This window comes from Pseudopipra pipra, chromosome 4 (genome assembly GCF_036250125.1).
Source record: "Pseudopipra pipra isolate bDixPip1 chromosome 4, bDixPip1.hap1, whole genome shotgun sequence".
NCBI classification, from domain to species: Eukaryota; Metazoa; Chordata; class Aves; order Passeriformes; family Pipridae; genus Pseudopipra; species Pseudopipra pipra.
The window spans coordinates 16,449,382-16,472,140 of record NC_087552.1 but is presented as its reverse complement, the minus strand read 5'-3'; the positions used below and the strand labels follow the sequence as shown (position 1 = coordinate 16,472,140).

The window sequence follows — 22,759 nt, the reverse complement described above, 5'->3', positions numbered from 1 at the left end:
CAAGGAGGACTAACATGAGCTAGCTTTGGAAGCAACTCTTGTTGGCTGGTACCACTAAAACAGAGAAAGCTAAAGCATATGTGTGGTCACAACCGATCGGTATCAATATCCTGTGAAAGCCTTGGATCGATGATCAAAGTGGGAAACTAATGCTGCACTGTAGTATAACCTTTGGTTGAACTTTTCAAATTTTGATTTCAGGAGGTGATATGTTGCATAAAATTTAATTTCCCAGTTACCCCCATCCATTTATTTGAGCAATGAAAATTAAAATTCCTTTGGAAGTTTCCTAGTGTCTCACTACCACTCTGGCTTTGTTATTTTCTAATTAGCTCAGGAGCATTGCCTTTAAATGATTAACCATGTGTTTTTAAGTTAAATCTTCTGCACTGAAGAGTATTGAATATTTTTCAATTCTCTGAGAGTACCACCTAGTACTTTTAATATACTATACAGGCATGATCATTAACTCAGTTGCTTCTTAATTTATGATGTTGGTACAAACAATCCTGGTTAGTTTGTTTAATACCATAGAAAAGCAAACATGGATAGCCTGGCAGTATATTTGCATGTACTTGTTCAGAAGGAGTTGTTCCTTCTGATTTGGTAGCTAACCTGTTGCAATAAATTTATTTGTCATTATATTTGCAACAGCATAATTGTTACCCATGTTGCACTTAGCATGTATTTTCTCTTTTTCAAGTGTAGTACTTTGACGATTGTTTTTTTGTTTGTTTGTTTGTTTGTTTTTGTACCAAGCATACAGATATCAAGATCATCTAAAATTCTCTTGCTAACCTCCAAATAGCTGTGTTGCCTTCTTAGTGTCATCTGTAATTTTACTTCTGCACCTTCTGTGCCAGGCCATTAATGAGGTTATTGACTGGTATTAAGAGCAGGGTAGACTCCATTACCATGTCCTCCCAGTTTGACAGTGAACTATTGATAACTTCTCTTGGAATATGGATTTCCAGCTTGGGTACTCCCACGTTATTGTAACCTAATCTCATCTCCATTTCTCTGCTTTGCCTTTAGGAGTGTCATGGGAGACAGAGACAGTCTCAGAGGGCTTTCTCAAAAGTGAAGCAACACCTTAACACTTTTTCTTTCACCATCCACTCCTGAAATTTTCTTTTGAAAAGAAAATTAGATTGGTTTAATGTGATTGATTTTTTGACTATTTTTAACTAAGTTACAGTCACTAGTATAGAGTTATATACCATTCTTCATGCCTTTTCCTCTACTGCTTTATGTTTGTTTCTTTTTCATGTGCTTATGGCTTGGGGTTCATTTTGGTTAATTTAATTAGTTTTGTTCAAAAGGAGATGCTAGAAGACCATAAGCTTACAGAAGACATTAGTAAGTTTAAAAAGGAAAAATAAATACTCTAAATTCAGTCAGATCTGTGTATGATAATCTGTGGGAATTACAGTAGTTAAAAATAGGGACATCTGGGTGTCCTGATCAGGAAGTTCCATCTAATATCCATGGTCTACTTCTTTTATATCCAGTCATAATTGTATTGAAAATGAAACAAATACTTTGAATATCTGATCCAAACTACTGCTGTAGCTGTTTAAATAATAAATTTTGAGGAATTTATGGACAAATTTGCTGGAGTCCGAAGGAAAATGACTATAGGTATAGAAAATAAGACCACTGATATGAAGTTGTCAGTTTTAGATTGCTTACTTCAGAGAAAAGAGGAACAAGGACAGAAACATGAAGTGCTTTGGCACTGGCAGTTGTAATGCTTTTACTGGGCTGGGGATTTTGGCTGGCAGGCACAGTGCACTGCATTTTGTGGAATCATGGAATAGCCCAGGCTAAAGGGATCCTGAAAGATCATCTGGTCCAACTTTTTTTTTTGGGAAAGGAAGCCTAGATGAGATTATCTTGCACCTTGACCAAGCCCATCTTGAAAACCTCCAGTGATGGAGACTCTGGAGTCGTTGTTCAGTGAACAATCATTCTCACTGAAAAGAATTTCTGTCTTGTGTTGAGATGAATTCTGCTCTATCCTTCCTGTTCAGTGTGCCAGCATGCCAGAATTGGTGCTGTCCATCCTTACTGCAGGGGGAGAGCAGCACTCAGTCCCAAAGTGGTGTTGGGAATGGATCTCACTGTCCCTGAGGAAAAAGCTGCTCCTCCACAAAGGGGCAGCTGCTGCCTGTCAGTCCTGTTCACTCTGAATAGGGCAGGCAATGGGCTCCAGCTGCAGGAACAGCAGTCTAGAGGTTAGGAATACCTGGTGGTGGGAACAGATGAACACAAGGGATTCCAAGGATCCCCATCACTGAAAGTTTTAAAGGAACGAGGCAAAGAAACGTCTGCCTTGAATTCATATGTCAAGAATACCTGTTTATAATTGTCTGTGAATGGAGAGGTGGACAAAGTGACCTTTCAAGATTTTGTCTAGACCTTTTTATGATTCAGTCATAAATCCTTTTCTCACCCCCAGTTAATTTAAAAAAAAATGGAAGAAAGGAATGTAGTTATATATACAACTTTTTTCCTCTTTCTCTGTAAAATTAACCTCAACTACATATTACCTACTGTAAATATATGGTAAGTAAATACCATTGCATACTTTTGCATATATTCTCGGTAAAAGGTAAAATAATTTTGTGTGTGTGTGTATATATATATATATAAATAACAGAATTTAAAGTGCCTTAAGGATGCATTTTTAATGCAATTAAGTATAGAGTTAATAAAATCTGTTTATTGACCAATTATGAATCAACTGTTAATTGTGGTTATCATATATTTCATTATTCTACTAAATAAATATCTGGACTTTTTTCTTTGCTTGATTGTAAATTACAGAGGATTTAAGTATTTTTCTTAAACTAGGAAATATTTGAAATGTAGTTGCTTAGAACTTAACCAGAGTGGTTAAACATTGAAAAAATTAACTTCTTCATTAATTAAATTTAGAATTTTAATGGAAACCTGCTGAAGTATTTTTCTTGCAAGTTAGCAGAATTGCAGGCAATGTCTTGAGACAATTTCTTAGTTGGCAATTTCTTGGTGAGAAATAACACACATATAGCAGATGGAAGGAAACTCCTGGGTACTTAGAAATTATACTTTCCCACAGTCATGAAGATGATTTCATTGACGTGTGATGAAAAAATGAAATTTGAGTTAATTTAATAAATTTGTATATATTTTTGAATGCCATATAAGTCCCCTAAAAGAGGAAATAAAGTGTGGTAATATGAATAAAACCTCAGACTTCTAATATGCATTTTTATTATTCTGTTTGACAGGTTGTACATAGGCTTAATATCGCTTAATGTGTTTGTGAAATAATTTAGTTTGAAAATTTGGTATCTTATAAATGTTTTAATATGATTGGGGATGTGTCATTTTTTCTAGACACCTATGCAGATCATGTAACTGCTTCAAAATGCATAATTGATTTTCTAAACAAAAGAATAACATTTCATTGCATTAAAGAAACAAAGTATCTCATATAGATTTTTTTTTTTTATACCTGGTGGCATAAGTGGAAATAAATTACCAATGTTAAACTGACATTCTGTTGATATTATGTGTTTGCAGAAAAATCTTTTTAGTGAGGTTTCCTTAGGAATCATTGTTTCCATGTGTTACAGGGCAACTTTTGTTAGAGAAAAATTGTACTGTAATTACTTGCAGAATTTTATAAACATTTTAATAAGAATCTTGATATGGCAAATTTTTTAATATTTTTTAAAGAAACGATATACCACTTATAAATACTGTGTGTTAGATTGATGTTGATGTTTACTGTGAGCTTCTTGACCAGTCGTAATAAAAAACATGGCAGAAGGACTGAAGTATTGCTTATCATAAGCATGTCTGTCTCCACCTTGTAGAACTGGTAAATTCCAACAGAGAAATTTTAGAAAGTAATTTTCGAACACAATTGTACTAAAGCAAGAGCTTCAAGAAATCACAAAGATGTTTTGGTCTTCTGCAACATCATATAAGTAAAAGAAATGTGGGGCAATTTTACCATTTTGGTACCTATGCTGAGCATGTGAAATTTCAGAAGGGACTCAGTAGGGTTAGAAAAAGTATGAAGGCAACTAAAATTTTTAGTTGGAAGGGAAGACCTCCAGTGGGAACAAACCTAAAATGACTAGAATCCTTTAGCTTGCGAAAAGAGACCACTGAGGAAGAATGTGATAATATTGGTCTGTAGTATCCAGAAGGACATATAAAAGAGCAAATAAGGAACTAACATTTACTGTGTTTCACAGTATGGGTGCTAGAACCATCCACTGAAACTGTTAGGAAGCAGTTGTAGAATAGCCAAAGGAAAACCTGTGTAGACAAAACTACATTGTGGAACCCATGATTAATGAGTTAAAAATCAGAGGCACAGATTACTTCAAAACCATTTAATGGTAAGAAGCTGACAGAATATCCATGGTGGAAAGACTTTATCTGCCCTGTGTTAGTCCAGTCCTTGTCACCGTTCTGGGGGAGATATTAAATGATCCTTCAGTCTGGCCCCTCATGTCTGGTTCTGCATTTTCATGTGATGTTTGTGTGAAAACACTCAGAACTCCTTCCTCCATCCACTAAAAACAAGCAAAAAGTGTGTTCATTAATTTTTTTAACACTTTGGTGTGTCCAAAAAGTTCCATCATTAGTGGAGTTACACATGAGTCAGCATCTGCTGTTTTAGTGTCAGTCTGTGCATGTGATTTGAAGATTTTAAGAAAAAAGAAGACCCCCACAAACAGAATTGAGAAGGACTGTTAAGGACTGTGGTTACCAAATACATGAAAAATATTTGTAAGCTTGACAAAAATTAGTATTTTGTTAACAGGTTTATTTGCTGGTTTTAGGAAAAGCTGTCTTCCTTTAACTAATGGCTTCATTTTCACTGGTATAAAGCCATAGAAAATAGGCACTAAATACTACCCGTTTCCAATGGCCCGATGTATAAGTTTGCACTCTATTTTTCCCAGGGATAAATGCTAGCACATGGTCAAGAGAAGGAAATCACATAATAAAGAAGTTCCTTTTGTATAAATGTGTCATTATGGTGACAGTGAAAAACTTTCTGAAAGCTCATTTCTGGAGTAATGAAAAGTTTTATGAAAAGTTTCTAATAGTCGAACTAGTAGAAGTTACTGATAATTTTGAAGTTTCCAGACAGCATATTGTTTCTGTGTAATCTAATGAAAACAATGTGTTCTAGAAAGCCAAATGTTTTCTGATCTTGAAAGAAACTAATGAATAGCTGTACAGATATATAGATTTAAAGAAGAAATAAAAGCATCAGTAACATATGTAATGAGCTTACGTTTTAAGTATTCAGAATCATGGTATGGTTTCATATTTGTGGTGCATGCTGCTATCAAATTAAGAGTCTTGTGTCTCTGCTTTTTCTTTGTTGGTTTCTGTCTGTGATAATAAAAACTATAGCAACTTCAGTGTTGCTTTCTTTTTCACAAATGTTTATCCTCGCTACATTCTTGTTCTTTCACTTATACAATTAAATAGTTTCAAATCTCCTTTTTTATCAAGTACTTGTCAAGCATTTGGTACAGAAGCATGTTTTTACCCTGCCTAGTTAATTTAAGGTGACTGTAAACAAAAAGATGTACAATTCAAAGCCAAGGGGTGTTTCACACAAGGATGGAGGTGATAATAGCTTAATTCCTGCTTGATCTTTCCTGTCTTTGCCCTGGCAACTTCGGATTGACCTTGTCCGCAATCTGATGACCTCCCTATTGCACTCAGCCATTTGGAAAGCTGCTCATGCCATAGCTGGCCCTGAGGGGCTATCTGGGAGACCACTGATCCACTGACCCATGTCAAGACTGGGTTTCAGGTCTGATCTACTGAGCTTCTGGCATAGCTACATCCTACACCCACTGTATACAAAGCCAGTGGGGTAGTCTGATGGTTTTTTCTACTCCTAAAGTGTCATGCAGTTTGCACTTGCTGTATGGAAAACCAATTTTACACCACTCATTTGCTATGAAATACACTTCCTGAAGCAATTACATGTATTGATCCTTTCTTTACAAAGGGAGTAAATTCTCTAATCTAGTGGCTCAATTTTTCTAAATCCATCAAATTGCCAGCTTTATTGGGTGTATTGAAGTCTCAACATCAAGTTCCACAAAAAAAACCCCTACCTTTAAAAGGTATTTAGGGCAGAAATATATATGTTATGTGTTAATCAGATTTCTCTATGAAGTGTTATGCCAAGACTTTGCAGACATTTTTATAAAAGTGTGTAAATAAGGTTCTAATCACATTAGCTTAGATATGTTTATGTGCTACTGAGTGTGTATTTTACAAAACGCATGACAGCTTAGGAAGTTGCGTGTCTGTTTGCAAAACAAGGAAATAATCCATTTATCCAGGAGAAAATCCTTGTGGGTTTGAGCTTAATTTTTCTTCTTAGCATGTTGTGTTCCATTCTGCGCTAGGATGTATCGTTTTTCTGCTTAATAAATTTTTTCTTTAGCCATTACTTTTACTTTGTTTTTCTGAGAAGACTTGGAAAGTACAATTCCTGTGCTGTATGTGCTTACATTTTTTCCTCAGCCATGCTTGGCATAGCTGTGCCTGCAGAGGTGCCAGAGCAGGCCAACCAGGGAGGTGTCAATGCTGTGTTCCAGTGCAAGCCTGCAGAGCACACTTGTTTAGAGCAGTGATGATCCTGACAAGGCATTTAGTGCAGACCTCGTAACCATGTGAGATTCCTTCCTTCTCTCCTCGTGTGTGTGAAATTACGCGTGATTCTTCCCTGTAATTTATAGACTGGGCACATAATTGAGTTAATGACCTTTCCGTGAGTGAAAAATATAGACCTGATTCAGCTTTGGGTTTGGTTTTTTTTTGTGGAACATGTGGCATAACTCCGGGGATTTTAGAACTTACAAAAAAAATTATTGCTGGGCGTTGAACAATCTTAGATAATAGCCTAAACATTAAGTTCTTAGACCCTTTATGTTAGAGAGAATAAGAATATAACTGGGTTTTACACCTTTGTAGTTAATATCTATGGTGCTAGTTTCACCCAAACTGTAGACTGCTATTTGTGCATTAGCACTTTAAAATGTGGATTGTATTAAAATGTGAAAGAAGCAGTTTTCTACAACTTCTTAACATCATTGGTTGTCTGTAGCTTTCCACTAAATATTGCTTGTTCCACGTGATGTTCATAAGTTTCTCTGTGTATAATACGCAGTCAAAACCAGTATTCTGACATTTTTGTGGTGCCTGTTGTGTCTTAGTTCTTTGTCATGCTAAAAGCACGCTAAGGATTTATCATATCTACAGGTGTAAATTTTAGAAAGTACAAAAGTGGGGATTTCTCCCTTCTAGGGCAGGAGGGGGATGTCTGTGGGAGAATTTTGTGTATTCTCTTTACCTAATACCATTCCAGTAATTATTTTTTTAACATGACACAGTGCATCCTCTTGACAGAATTTATAACATGGCATTGTTTTTCATTTATCTCCAGGAATTGATTCCTGAATTTTATTACCTGCCAGAGATATTTGTCAACAGCAACAATTACAACCTGGGAGTGATGGATGATGGAACAGTTGTGTCTGATGTTGAACTTCCACCATGGGCCAAAACCCCAGAAGAATTTGTTCGCATTAACAGACTGGTAAGATGGTTGTCTTCTATAGTCAAGTAACTTTTCTTTTGCTAGATTCTTCTAAAATAATTTGGGTCTTTGCTTGCAATACATATGTTTATAATTCATAAAAGGACTATGTCTGAAATTATCTGAAGAAATAGATTTACAAGTTTAAGAAGAAAAAAGGCACAAAGCATTGCTCATTCTTTAGAATTACTCAAAAAAGTTTGAGTGTGCAGATCTTACTCTATTTGTGTGTCAGCTCTTGTGGTTCTAAAGAGCTAATAAAATCATCACTTTACAGAGACTTGAAAAAGCTTGTTTAATCATAAAAATATCACTCCAATTACTTGAATGTAATTTTAGGGTTTCTTAATTTTAGTGTCCATTTAACTCCAAAGATCCGTGAACACCTCAGGAAAGAAGATTGTATTTTAAGTCTTCTGTCACCTCTTCCATTTCTTCCATTAAATTGATATTTTTCAGAGCCTTTTTTTTTCAAGAAAATAAAGCCAAATTCTTCTTTGCCTGCTTCATTCCCCAGACCTCTGTAACTATTCTTTTCCCTGCTTTGGAAAAATCCGATTGTTATCACTGCCTGCCTTCAATGTGCCCTCTGGGCAGTGTAATGGATTACAGCATAACCCTTGCACTGTCATTGTTGGTTTTTGAGAACGTTCTCAAAAGCTGTGGTAGGCCCTTCTCAAAATGAAAGAATTCTGCATGGATGGCATTTTAAAATAAATAAGAGAAGTTTTTCTTAACAAATCTTGAAAAATTAGGCTGTAGTTTTCATGTGGTAGTCGGCTAACTGGAAATACTGAATTATGGCATGGAAGTTTTCAAAAGCCTTCCAGATGCCAGGCTTATCAGGATAACATCCTGACACTCCTATGGTTGAAAGTAGGAATTGAAAATGTTCTTATGTTGGTGGAACATCAGAACTCATATCCATAACTTTGCAGAACCTTCACATCAGAAGAAATCTGTGATTTAGAAGTTATCAGAATGCTTTACACTGCACTTTTACTGGTGACATGACACCATGGTTTTCAGAAATGCTGTGTGGCCTAGGTTTCTGCAGGCAGTTGTAAGTGCACCATAATAATCAGTAAGTATGTAGTGTGAATTTAGTTTCTATATGAATTCCTCCATGTAGAAAGAAGCATGTGCAAATTTTATTTAAATCAGCTATGAAATACACTAACATTTAGTAGGACTACTTGGCAAACCATATTGAAACACAGCTTTTGATCTTCCAGTTGTGGTGATAGGTAATAGGTAAGGGGAGTAGCCTGACACCTCTTTGAGTTTGGCCTGTGCTAGGGATTCGGGATAACCTGAGAAATGACAAATTGTGTTCTTAAGCAGACTTGTCAAAGACAGATGGTGGCCTTGATCTCTCACAATTGTGGTATTTTAGCTTTTACATAAAATATAGTTTTTATTCTATTAATTACAGATTTGGCTTTCCACACTGTGAAGTTATTCTCCATGTCCCACTTCTTCCTTTCCTAAGGTTTTAGCTCTTAATTTTCTTTTCCTCATTTCTAGCCTTGAGCCAAGTTTTTCTCACCCTCACTTCTCTGTATGCTGGGACCTACCATTCCCTCATTCTTCCTCCATTTCCCAAGTCTCTGCCTCCTTTCTTGAAGCTTTCTTTGATATCCCTCACTTTTGCTGTGTTCTGAGGGTGTACTTTTACAGGAGCATGCAGTTTTCAAGTATTAATTGGACAGAACAGATTTTTTTTTTAAAGGCTTAAGCTAATTACAAAAGTAAGAAATAATTTATCAAGTGATGGTATATTAAAGCATGCCAGACATCATCCCTTTTGGTAACACTGTAGGTCCCTGATACTGTTTTGATAATTCAGATACCAAGTTTTGGTCAGTCTGGTAGCATTAAATTTAAACTCTGTGCCAGTGAATTACTTTAACTGCTTCTGTGAGATGTAGTTGAACTTACTGTGGTGGTAGTGGTGCTGTTAGTGCTGGTGTGGATGATGCTCTCTGTAATCTGCCATTTTTGCAGTGGAATAAAACTGAGAAAATTACATGCAAATATTAAATTGCTTTTTCTTGTTAATACTTAGTGGATTGGTTACCATCAGCATCAAATCAGCATTGTTTAATTTTAAGTAGAATAGGTGCGTTTAGGAAGAATTCTTAAAGCTCAGATCCTCAGGAATACTATCAAGAAAAGCTTGCTACAATGTGGCATGGGCTGATTCATTCAGTTAATATTTCCTCACTGCTTCCTGGTTCAGACAAAATAGCGATTATAGTATTTTAAGTGCTCGTTTTGCAAGCTATCACGCACAGATATTTTTTCCCTTTGCATTTCAGTTTACCTCTTTAAGTCCACAGATCTTACACAACGATTGGAGCTCATGAAATGCATACTACTTTGATCTGTGACCTTTTTGTGGTGCTAATCGGGTTCCTGATATCATTATACCTTGCTCATTAATCATATTTCCTGCAGCCCGTCAGCCAGCCAGACAGCCCAAGCCCCTGTTCGCAGCCTTGTGTTGGCAGGTTTCTGCTTTTCCAGATTATTACAGTGTGATACTTTGGCTTCTCATAACCAGACCCACATCAAGCTGTGTGCTACAATTAAAGTCAGATGGTCCTCAGGTTGAACAGGGATATAGTGCTGCAGCTGTCTGTCTTTCTGGAACGGAGCAGCACGGGGAACAGATGATATGTAGGACAGTGCATAATAACAGCTTGTACAGTACTGGGTCAATAGCAGGGGTTCAGAACATTAATTGACAGGCTGATAGCTGATTTAAAAGTGATTTCCAACCTATTTTTAATTCTATAAAGTATTTATTTTAATTGAAATAGGTCGTTGCATGTCCGCTGTGTTTGCTCTGAGAGAAAAAGCAGAATGGTGTGTAATTAAAACTGGATTTTGATTGATGGAATGTCATGATGAGCTAAATGATACCATCAGGATGTCATTCTGAGCAATACAAAGAACTCCAAAATGCAGCTACTGCTTTTGTATATAGTTGGTGCTTTGTATTAGACTGTGATAGTACCGTGTTTTATAATAGCACGAATGAATGGGGGGGTAGGATATTCTTCTCTGAGACAGTCAATAGTTTGATGGAAAAGTGACTGTGTTTTTAACATTCCGAAAACTTACATACCTCTGAGCTCTGTATTTAGTGTCATAGGATAACTGCTAAGACATCTGAAAGCAGTTTTCCATTTACACAGGTGCAGTTGACAATAATTGTACTGTTGTATAAATCCATCATTTTATAAATGTGTGTGTAATAAGAATTATAGTATCAGCTTAATAACAGTCAGAAAATTCACAGACTCTTAAACAGGATAAAACTATAATTCCTCCCCCCAAACAAAACAGAAAAATCTGAAATGCAACATATTGTTGCATCCTTACTTTATTAATTCCAAGTTGTGATATCATTAGGCCATTAGTATGTGAGCAAAGGGGATTTGTTTCTCCCATGCTTATCAGAGTCCTGTAGAAAAAAGGAATGGGAAGTAAACTGGGAAGGAGAGAATATAAAGAGATAGATGTGCAGATGTAGTTTGGATACAGAAGTCTTAAACAAAAACTGTGGCAATAGTTGTCACACATGGAAGTAGATATACCTTTTAAAACATAGATTTTTCTGGCGTCTTTTCTTGGCTTCACAGTCTTAGTTATGTAAGGTGCTGTCCTTCAGAATAATTTTCTGTTTTAGAAATTTAATTTCATGTGTTGGAGCTAGGGATAATTACCCCATTAAAGCTGATAGAAATTTTAAATGCTCTTCATATCATGCATGACAAAAAGACCAGGTGCAACCCAAGGAAAAGTCCCATGCTTCCCACTGGTAGTTAGGAATAGCAAAAAATCCCAATAAGACAGTTCTATTCTAAATGGTGAAGTGATCTATTTTGTCTTGTCATTGAAGCTTGGATGTCTGAATTGGTAAGAATTAATTTAAAGCTATTAATCAACAGATAATAACTAAATTTCACACAGATTTGATGAGCCTCAGCTTTTTGAGAATTAGATTGCTTCAATGATAATAAAGTTGTTGAGGTCTGTCAAGACAGCTTTCCACAATATATCTCAATTTAAGTATTTTAGTGCTTTATTGCAGAGTTAGTCCTTTCATTATTAGGGGTTTATCCATTTCATTCAGTGCTGGGGAAAATGCAAGACAAATTAGACAAGTGATGAGATTACTGTGCTGGATTGAAAGTTTTGAAATCCAATTTTCAAATAATTGAAAATGTAGTGATTGGAAGCTAGGATGCTTTCTGAAACAAATGAAATGCTTAAATACATAAAGGTACTATACACAAAGTAATTGTGGCATGATAAGTAAAATGGAGAGGGAAAGGTAGGACAGTCATTTACAAATTTTAATGGAGCATAATGAATCAGTATTAAGGATCACTTGTTGGTAAGAAAGATCTATAATGAGAATTAGAGGATCATTATCAGCTGATATGGCGCATTACTTTTTAGTGGAGGGAACTCCACCTTGCACCAGAGAACACTGAAGAAGCAACATTCCCTGCCAGCTAACACACCAACAACACTCAGAACTGCAGCTTTTGTGAGTCGAAACAAAAGTTGGTTTCAACAACATTATGCTGCTTTCAATCTATTAAAACTATTGCTGTTAGTCAAATAGAGGTATTCAAGCAGTAGCTAAAGCAGTGATTGTTAATTAGAATGTGCTGGATTTTTTGTATTATCTTGGAAAAATCTTTCTATGGTATTTTTCCTGGTTCCACAGCTGTGTATTTGCAAATGAGTTACAGCAAGTGCTGTAGAAATAATGTGGATATGAACTCTGTGAATTAAGGCTCACAACTGCAGGTTACTAGTAATAGATTGCTAGAATTTTAGTTGTGTATTGCTGGTAATAGCTGACTTGTTAAATATGTTAAAAATGTTAAGAGGGCAGGAAAAGTGCTAAAATGAAAAGTGGGTTGTGCAACATCAGAGTTGTTATCTGTGCAGCACCTACTTTGAAATTCTGGTCTAAGTAGGATTGGATATAGTCCTGAAAAGCTGGAATAAAGATTGATCTGTGTACCCTGCATGATTAAAATGCTTCTGGTGATCAACTGACATGAAATGTGTACAGAATTTGACTGTAGAATAGAGGACAAGGAAAATCATAGCTCTGTGAACTCTACTCAACTTAGGGTATTTTAGATAGTTCTGTTGGCCTGTTGGATATCTGCTCATGTAGAAGAGAAGTGATGGATCATGGTGAAAAAGAGGAGTTTTGATACCAGTTCTTTCAGACTCTTTATTTCAGTAAATAGATGGAACTGTTACTTCCATTTGTGTTTCTGATGTTTGGTGATTGCTTGTGGCTTTTCTTTGGAAATTATAATTATATACTAAACAAGATGTATACCGTATCCTCTGAATGGAGGATATCTATTAACTCTACAAGCATATTAATTTTTAGCAAAAATCACATTTATTATAGCAAAAGCAGATTTAAAAGTAATCCGGAACTTTGCTTTTTCTGGCAAATACTTTTATTTCTACACTACATGAGTCTGTAAAGCATTTAAAATAGCTCTACGTTTAAACATAACTATTACCAGTGAATCTTAAAACACCATGCTACACTCATTTTATGTTATCTTCAAGCTCTGCATTCATTTTATGTTGCTTTCAAGCTGGGACTATGGAAAGAGGTTTGTGCAGGAAGTAAGGTTCCCTATATCAGGCAAAATAAACATTTCCATTTATAGAAGTCTCAGAAATGTAACAATCTAATCCAGAAAGTTGTCAGGAATATTATTCTTCAGCAAAGTTGAGTGTGAGAGGTCCAGTCTGCTGGACTGCAGGTATATAAAAGTTTGGTATTTTTTAACACATCTTTTTTTTCCTCATCTGAGGAACCAAGGCAGTCCTGGGAAGCACGGGGGCTGCACTGTGTATGTACTTAAGAGGCAGAGAAGCACAGAAGGTCTCTTAAACAGTTGAAGAAATGTAGGATGGTGTGTGAATGTAAGCAGCAAGATTCCTCCTTTCCTCAGGAAGTGCTTCCATGACTACAGTGTGGAGTTCTAGGGACTATCTGGTTTTCCCTTCCAGTTTTTCTATGTAGAATACCAGCACTGGCTTAAACCTGTTTGTTTTTGCATTCGAGCCAAGTGGTGCATTGGTGTATCTGTGTTACTCAGGGTCAATTCCTACCAATTCAGCCACATGTGTAACAATTTCATCATCTGTGTTTGTCACTGCAGGATGTTTTGCACTTTTGGAATTACTTCCTGAAAGTTAGAACCTTTTTTGTCTTTCACTCAGAAATACTTGTGTGCAGGGCAAGTTAGAATATTGGGTAATTGTAAGCAGAGTCTTTTAATTATAGCATGTACAGATCTGATTATTAGCACAGAAAGGGAGGGAAATAAGACTTTTGTTACCCATTCTGAAGCACCTTATTCAGATCTCATATGCAGCTAAGTCTAGAATAACATTAGTAATGCCAGCATGGCCACACATAGGTGAAATCAGTGCAGGTGAAAACCTAATCTGTGGGTATTCTAGGGGGAAAATAATAGAAACGTTCAATATAAGACATTTTTGAAAAGTAGAGAGGAAATATTCCTAAAGGAATGTGATATATGGCCTTTTAGAAAAGATTCTGAAAATCTGGGAATAAAAAAAAAAGTAGACTAATTTTTCTGTGTGTACAATTGACTCTGTGTGTATAAGAATAACTTATTTTTATTGAAGTGCCATCTAAGAAATATGGCCAGAAATTCATGCTTATTTAAATCCAGTTCTGTTGGTATATTGGCTTTATTAATTTTCATGTATGAATTTTTATTGATTTAATTTGTAAAGAAGACTACTATGCAGAGAAAGTCAAATATATTCAAGACTATGAGGGAAGTAATGAAAAGTGAACTCCAACCATGCTTTTGAATAGAATGTAAGGATGCTGAAAGCATTCAGTTTGGGTTTCATAATACATCAAAATATGCTAATACTGGAAGATGGGATTTGCATAATATATATGATGGAATATGTTGGAGAGGTGCATCTGTAGGACAAAGTTAATATACAGTAAAATATATGTGATGATGTAAAGAAACTTTTTTCACCTTTTTAATGAAAACAGTGACCTAGGTAGTATATCATCATTTGCCACTCAAAGGCATTAATTTAATTTATTTCCAATCCAGATATGTAAATAGGAAGAGAAAACAGAGTTAGTAAAATTTATTCTTTCCTAACAAATCTTGTTTGCAATTTCCACCCATCTCTTTAAACTCTGCATACAAGTTACTTTATTGAAATTACAGCTCAACTCTGGACTTCAAGAATATAAGCAGAGTAAAATTATTTAAAAATGTCCACACATGCTTGCATTTCAATAATTTGTGGAAGTGTGATAGATGCCAGCCTTCCTGAATAAAGAAAGCTTAATGGAATAATAGATAATTTGTCTGTCTTTGCTATTATGGAAAAAAAAATAAAGAAGCTGATGTCATCATTTGCCACACTTCATATTTAAAAAAATTCAAGTTATTAAATAATTCTAACATAATTCTGTCATTTTAAAAAAACCCATAACCTATCACATTCTAAAAAGAGTTTAAATTACATGCTGATCATTATGACACTACATATTTATCTATAGATGAATGTATTAGACACATTTATTATATGTGTCTATCTTAGTGAAGTCTGAGACTAAACAAGGTGAGCAGAAATAAAACTAAAAAGTACAAATATTTTAAATGAGAGCAAAATGAAACAGAAAGATGTTAAATAGTAAGAAAAGCCAGGATAAGAGTCAAAAGGAACCAAAGCTTAAACTAAAACTATGGACATTCAACAAAGTGATGAGAGATGCAGATTTTCTAATGAGGTAAGAGAATTTACTGTACCCGAGATAATTATTAAAACATGGAGAGGAATGTTGTAAAAATCTGAATGTTAACACAGTTTGAGTAGATACAGTTAAAAAAAAAGAAAACTGAAATAGGTAAATTTGCTTTTATCCAAAAAAGTTGATTTGAAGCAATCTAGACAATTAAATTTGCTTTCAGCTCTTTTGTTGTTTGACGTTGTAGAACTGGTGTTTGAAAGCAAGTCCATGGAGGACATTAAAGTTATTACTGTGTGAAATGAAGTGGGAAACAATTGTGCTGGAGCCACTGCCCCATTTAACAGGTGTTCACTAAATCTGTCTGTCTTCTCTTTGTCTCTTCTCCAAATGCTGTGCCTGGGCATTCCCTGTAAATGGTGTTCTGAGGGATACTGTTGAAAATGTTTTAAGAATTTTGATTAACATGGAAAAATTGCATCACAGGCTCAGTATTGGTAAGGGAGAAAAATATAAGTTCGAAAGCAGTGGCAGTTTCTTACTTGATGTACTAATACTTACAGCCTGTGATTGGAAGTCTTTGTCTTGCAAAGAAATATTCAAGTTGTTCCTCCTGCAAGGTGAATTAGTATTGGTTAGGACTTGCATAGAACAAATGTACTGGTGAGAGACCTGGTAGGATATGGTGTTGTTTGGTTTGTTTCAGTGTTTATTTATAGATCATATGTGAAAATATGCTGCTGAACTTGAATTTGGTGAGTATTCAAAATAAAGGGTTTGTAATATAGTCAGTGTAAAGAAGTTTCCATCCTAACTGCTGGAAAAGAAAGTGAGATTTTGATAATATTTGCATACATGGAACTGTGGAGAAATAAATTGAAAATTTGTGGTCTTCAGCTGAAGAGGGGGAGTGGCTGAGAAAACCTGGCCATCTGTGCCCTACATGGAAGGATACAAAGAAAAGTCAGCTGAGGCTTTGCTTTCAGTGCTTTTCCCTGGCAAGACTCCACTCCTGGTATGAGAAACAGCAATGCTGCTAAAACCATCTGGGGTACAGAGAAAGCTTACAGCATCGTACAGATGTAGGAAGAACCCTCGTGTGAGGAGAGTTTCTTCTTCCTAGAAGAAGAGCAGAGTAAAAGCATATAATAAATAGTACTGAGAATATGAATCAGGAAATGACATTCTCTGTTTCATAACACAAAGGTGTAAAAGTTGTTCATGAAATGATAGATTTAGCTTTACTGCAGGATAATAATTTTCATAAAGTGTGTAATTAGGCTTGGGAATATAACAACAATGCCCAGGAGGAGTAACAACAGAAACCAGAAAGGGACATTTATACAAATAAAAAGATAGGTAGTTTTTTAGGTGGTACAAAATGTAATATGAAATACTAGATCTTACATTCAGTGGTTTAGACAAGCTCTAGAGGAATATGAGAGATATAGTACCCACCTCTCCTTGCTCTCATAAATAGAAGTATCTTTCACTAAACCATATCAAAATTAGTGATGTTTTAGTCCTGTACAACAGATCTTCTGGATTTACAGAAAGGAAAATCTGAAGACATAGTTCCAAAACATAGGGCACTTGCAGGGGTGTAGTTAAGGTAAGTTTCCCATCTCTTCTTCCTATCCCTCACTGCATTTCCCCATCTCTATTCAGGAACAAATGTTTGTGAAGCTGTACTTTAAACTAGATAACTGAAATTATATGAAAAAGCCTTGTTTCTAACGTAGGCTATTATTTTAAGTGGCCTGATTTACAATATTGCTCCACCACTGGTGGCATTGACGCAAATAATGCCACAGCTGGCTGCATTGCAGTGAGAGTACAAACACTTTGGAGTGGAAAGTTCTGTAACTATTTTCTCTGTCACTTGTCTCATTAAGGAGCAGTGAGCAGTGTGGACTTGTAGAGCTAGACAAGCTCTAGTTAGCTGTGTTTCTGATCTTGGTTTAACTGTAGCAGCACTGTGCTCTGCAGGGAGTATCAAGGAAGGGTGGTGTGAGGCTCGTGATGATTATGCGCTTTTGTAAAAGCAGGAGGTGGAAACCCATGGAAAAGGTTGCTGCACCCCAGCCCATCTGCTCAGCATCAGCCTCCTACTAGATGTTCCCTCACATCTGTCAGTTGTTACCCTTTAATGGAAAGTTCAGGTGTAGCCCTTTTGGTTTAAGGAGAGGCCAAACTATAGCCCGTCAGTCAAGAAGGAGAATGTGTTTGGCAAAACAAATGTAGGTTTTTGACGATCCACGTCGTGCTCACCTGAGTCATAAATGTACTGGGCAGTTGGTTCTCTTGGTCAGATGGTTGATCCACCCTTAAATAGTAAAGGACTGTGAATTCCTTTTCCAGTTTCTCTTTTGAAGCAATTCAAGCAACTCCAAATCTCTTAGGTTGCACTTTTTATTCTGCAAGGTAAGTACATATTTACACATCTGTTGAACTGCATTAGTAACATTTGTGAGGTATATAGTCAACACAGAACCAAATCCAATAAAGGACCAGGTTTTATTTCCTTATTTCATTCTCAAATAGCTACAAATAGCCTCTACTCTTCAATTTAAACCAATATAATTGTTTTGCTGTTGAAGCATGAAGGACCATTAGTAAAACACCAGAGCTAGAGTTTCTCATGCTTCTTTCTCGTGCTTACCTGGTCCTTTCCAGGTTAGTTTAACCACTTAAAGAATGTTTTAGCTGTCTGTCTTGGTTCAGGCAAACTGAACATGTTAGTGAGTTCTGATTTGCTCATGTCTGTGCAAATATGAGGCATAGTATTTTGGCAGAGGGGAACTTAAGCAAGGAGCAAAGAGCAAGTGTATGTTCCATTAATGTAACTGGTTTGTAGGTGGATAGGGGAAGGTACTTCTATAGAAAGATAATGTTTAGCTAGCTCAAAGAAGGCTCTAGAACCAAGGTAGCCTGGCTTTTGCCAAGACTGACTTTGCAAGTAATTTTCTTTTCTCCATCTTAAATATTAAAATTTCAAAATAAATCTCCAACATATTAATTATATGAAATCTTTCTGTCCCTCAGCTTTTTTTTCCCTTCATTCTAAAATCCTATTTCCTCTTTGGATTTTGCTTAGGTAGAGTAGCATTGTTAATAAAAAGCAACAGCTTTTAAAGCAACGTTAACAATAATAATAGCAAAAGTATAATTGGCATTCAAATAACTCATAAGCAAACAAAATTCTGCATAGATAAAGTGACATAATATATACTCTTGTGAGGTCCTTTAAGTTTGTCCTTGTCCAAATGGAAAGCATTTTCTAAGCCACAGTTTAAAAAGAAATTTTGGATCTGATCCAGGTTAGTTGTTAGTGAGAGTTGAACTGGGTTCATAAAAACATGAAAGGTTCAGCAGCATGCAAGTAGTTTAGAGGAAGTTGATTTAAAATACTAAGAAAGTCAATTGGTTTTAGTTTTGCAATGTATAGAATGAAAATAATGCAGGAAGCTTAATTTATAATGTTTATTTTTAATTAATAATAAAGCCAACATTCTCCATTGTTTAAAGGGAAAAAACCAAAACAAAACACACCAAAACAAAACTTGTGTAATTGTTTTGGGGATGTTCCAAACCATCTACTAGACTAACATTGTGCAAAGTATCCTGTTTCTAAAAATTTCTGAAAAAAGTTATTACAAGTGTATAACAGGACAGCCTTTAAAGGCAGTGAAGCCTCCTAATTGTTACTGACATTATCTCTTGCCATCTGCTTTCTGAGGCAGAATAAGAACTTTGTAATGAGGATTAGGAATGGAAGATGGTGAAAGCATGCTCCAAGAGTTGCTGGACTGTTCTCTGTTTTCATAACTAATCACAGAATAACTTTTTTAATAACAGACTTTTAATAATATATTTTCCCTAAACTAATATAAATAACCTAAGAATTAAATTTTGCTGCATGTTCTGATGTGACTATTTGATTTATAGTCAGTTACTTTACTAAACCTTTCTTTAGGATACCAAAAGTACATGAAGCAGTGCTACTGCAGTGGACTTGGCTGTCTGCACTGGCAATGTCCTCCTTTCAGACTGGTGCAAGCACATCGTGCAGACACGCCCTTGGGCTGTGTGTGTACCACAGTTAAGCTATGAGTAAAATCCATTCCAAAGCTGCATGCAAACTTAGCTCACAGCCAGAACTTTTCTTACGCCTGGTTTTACTGCTGGTGTGGACAGATTTGAGCTATTTGCAGATTTTTAGCAGATTGTGTTCCTTTCTGGCTTTACTCTTGTTTATTGAACTGTGTCCCAGTTGCAGTTTGCCCTGTATGCTTTAGTGGTTTACAATAAGTTTAGTAGAGAGCAGTATTTAGATTTTTTCTTTTGGGTTTGGATGTTTCTCTTCCAAATACAAAGAGAAGTTCCCTTTGAATTGTTGTAACCATGGATGACTACTTAATAAAATATTTTCCTTTGATATTCCTCCCATGGGACATGTCATCTGACCTATTATGACCCATTTATAGACCCTTGTACCCAAAGTGTGAGTAGTGTGCTGGCTTGTGTTGTTTCAGCTACCATTTTTATATTGTGGTTATGTGAGCTGGGCTGTGCACTAGAAATGAGTAAATTCCATGTAGTCAGGATCAATTTTGTTTCTGGCTACATCAGCACAGCCACATTAGCTCAGTTTTATTTCCAATGCTATAAATCCCGCTGATTCTGATTTGTTTTGTACACCTTCCCACTGCAGTGTGTATAAACATTGTCCTCGCTTTGGCTGACCTGGTGATGGGCAGGCGTGCTGAGGATCAGATAAAACTGCCTGGCAAGCTGGGTCTCACCAGATGGCCATCTCTGTTATATGTCAGTTTTGTCACTTCCCTAACAAGAGCAAGTCCCAGTGCAGGAGGAAAGTAAGGAATGTATTCCATTGGTATTCCCTGGAGTGGGCCACGGGGTTTCCTAGAACGGATGCTTCTTTCGTAATCACACATCTTTGACTGAAAGGTTCCCCTTTTTGCTGCTCCTTTTATCATGAAGATGTTATGAGAAGCAAGGGAGTGAGAAAGAAAAAAAAACACATCTAAAGTAGCCCCTATAATATTTGTTTGTCAGGAGCCAGTTATGGACTGCAGTGAAATGATACATATTGGGCTGTTCAAGTCCAAAGATCTGCAGAGGCTAGAGAAGGTAGTGGCACATGAATAGTGACAGAAGCTTGTGGCAGAAAGCTGTGATACAGGCAGAGAAGCAGACAATTTCACAAGAAATTATTGAGAAACTACAAAGAGGAATGAATAGATATGGTCAGATACGTTCAGTTTTTCTGTTTTTTTTTTTTTTTTTTTTTTTTTTTTTTAATGTCACTATTTGTAACATTAAAAAAAAATACAAATACAAAAATGACAGGGATATTGGTGGATTGATAAATGAAGACAGCTTTTCAGTCTCCAGTAAGATCCTAATTCAGGAACCTAAAATGAAATGTATTTGATATCTTCCTGAAATTTTAGGTTCATGTATTAGGTATGAAGTTTGTAGCGAGATCTAGTGACAGCTAGAAGGTTAACACAGCTTTTTGGTCTCCACAAAAGACTCATTTTTGAAGTGTCTTCTTCAAAAGAAGTACAGATTTTTTTTGTAATAATTACATATGAGAAATGTAGATGTTGCTATTAATTTTAACAAGTAAATTTTGGAGACATAAGACGTGTCACAATGGCAAAGAAGCTGGGATTTTATTCTCAGTAAAAACCTTTATGTAATCTTACAAACAGAATGACTGTTGCAGCTTCTTGCATTTTCTGTACAGTGTGAAAACACTAAGAGTAATAAACATAGTCTTTCATAGTTTAAAAACTAAAGCCACCCTGCCAAAATGTAAAATTTAATTTGTGGGTCCCATGTAGTGCCATTACACAAGTAATACCTTCTGAATGCGTTTTTACTACTAAGATGAATGTTGCCTCTTTTTCATTGTCCTTTAAAATTCTATTTTGGATTTAAAATGTTAGGATCTGTAAATTAAAATTCTTATTTTCAGAAGATAGTGTATTTCTGTAATACTTCAATGTAAATTCATAGTGGTCTTCATTAGCAGAAAAGGTGACTGAAAGACGTGGCATTTTTAATATGTTGTTTGAGAACAGAACTGCCCCTTTTACTTATCTGATCACTTCATGCATGTTAGCTTTCTATCTTTCAAGCACTGGGGTGTAAGCAAATTTCAGGAATTTTTAATGTTCTTGGAGTAGGCTGTACATTTGTGACCCAAGGATTAGTAGATAGAGGGTAATACCTCTTAATTTGGGGTCATGAGTGCTTAGCGGTCATGTGCTGACCTTACAGTCATTACATGTCTGAATTCACATCCTTCACTTGTTTGCTCTGGTAGCTGAAGGGCCTTTCCACAAAGGCAGCAATAGGAAAACATTAAGAAAGTGTATTTTGGTTGTGAATTCTTTCAGAACTGTGATCCTACACCACCTACTGCTTTGTGTCTTTTAATGAGATTAGAAACCAACTGAGGATTCCATAGAGACATCTTCATACTCTATGTTGTACAATAAAGGGGGCCTTTTTTCTCTCTTTGTAGGGTTTATGAAATAAGTACTTGAAAAAGAAAATGAAACTATACCTGTATCCCGTGGATACATTTCCCTTCAGCTTATGCCTCAACACATAATGCCGAACTAAATGGTCACATGCTGTCACTTTTATGCTGACTTTATTCAGTCTAGAAGATGAACAAGGCTCATTTAATACATTACTCTTTTTCTTCTCCATACTGTTACATTTATATATCTTCAAACCCTATTTATTGCACACTGTTTGAACTCTCTTCCGAAAAAAAGCATCCTACATGGCCTTTTCTTTAATATTCACTCAGTAGTATCTGCATCATCCACAGACATGACTAAGTTTACCTTTATGTGACTTTCAAGTGATGAGGCAAATGTATTATTTCTATTTTATAAATGCCCTACTAATAACAGATGTCTATTTTGAAAGTATTCGGAGGTGAGATTTTTTCAGAGTATTAAGCATTCTGCAAATCCTGAAATAAAAGACAAAATGTTGCTTTAATTTGGGTCTGTTCTCACTTGCTTTGCCATTCAGCCCAAGAAACAGTTGTGTTTGTATAACTGGGTATCAAGAACGACAGTCTGTAAATAGTGTGACAGACCAGAAAACACTTGAGTCAGCGTTGCAGCTGAAACCTCAGCACATCTTACCTTGACCATGAAATATTGTGAAAATCACCTCGGAACTAATCACAGTTTGATAAACCTTTGTATCAAATTAGTTATCCCCAAAAATATAGATTGACTAATGAGTAC

At 35.8% G+C, this 22,759-nt stretch overlaps 1 protein-coding gene across 4 annotated transcripts in view; it reads left to right on the top strand.

The window, feature by feature from the left end:
- The window catches only part of LRBA (LPS responsive beige-like anchor protein), a 408,434-nt gene that overhangs the window by 303,105 nt on the left and 82,570 nt on the right, over positions 1 to 22,759 (top strand). For all 4 annotated transcript variants that reach the window (XM_064651760.1, XM_064651761.1, XM_064651759.1 and 1 more), the window contains one exon: positions 7,487 to 7,639. In XM_064651760.1, coding sequence (XP_064507830.1) covers positions 7,487 to 7,639 — 153 coding nt within the window. The remainder of the gene's footprint in view (positions 1 to 7,486; positions 7,640 to 22,759) is intronic.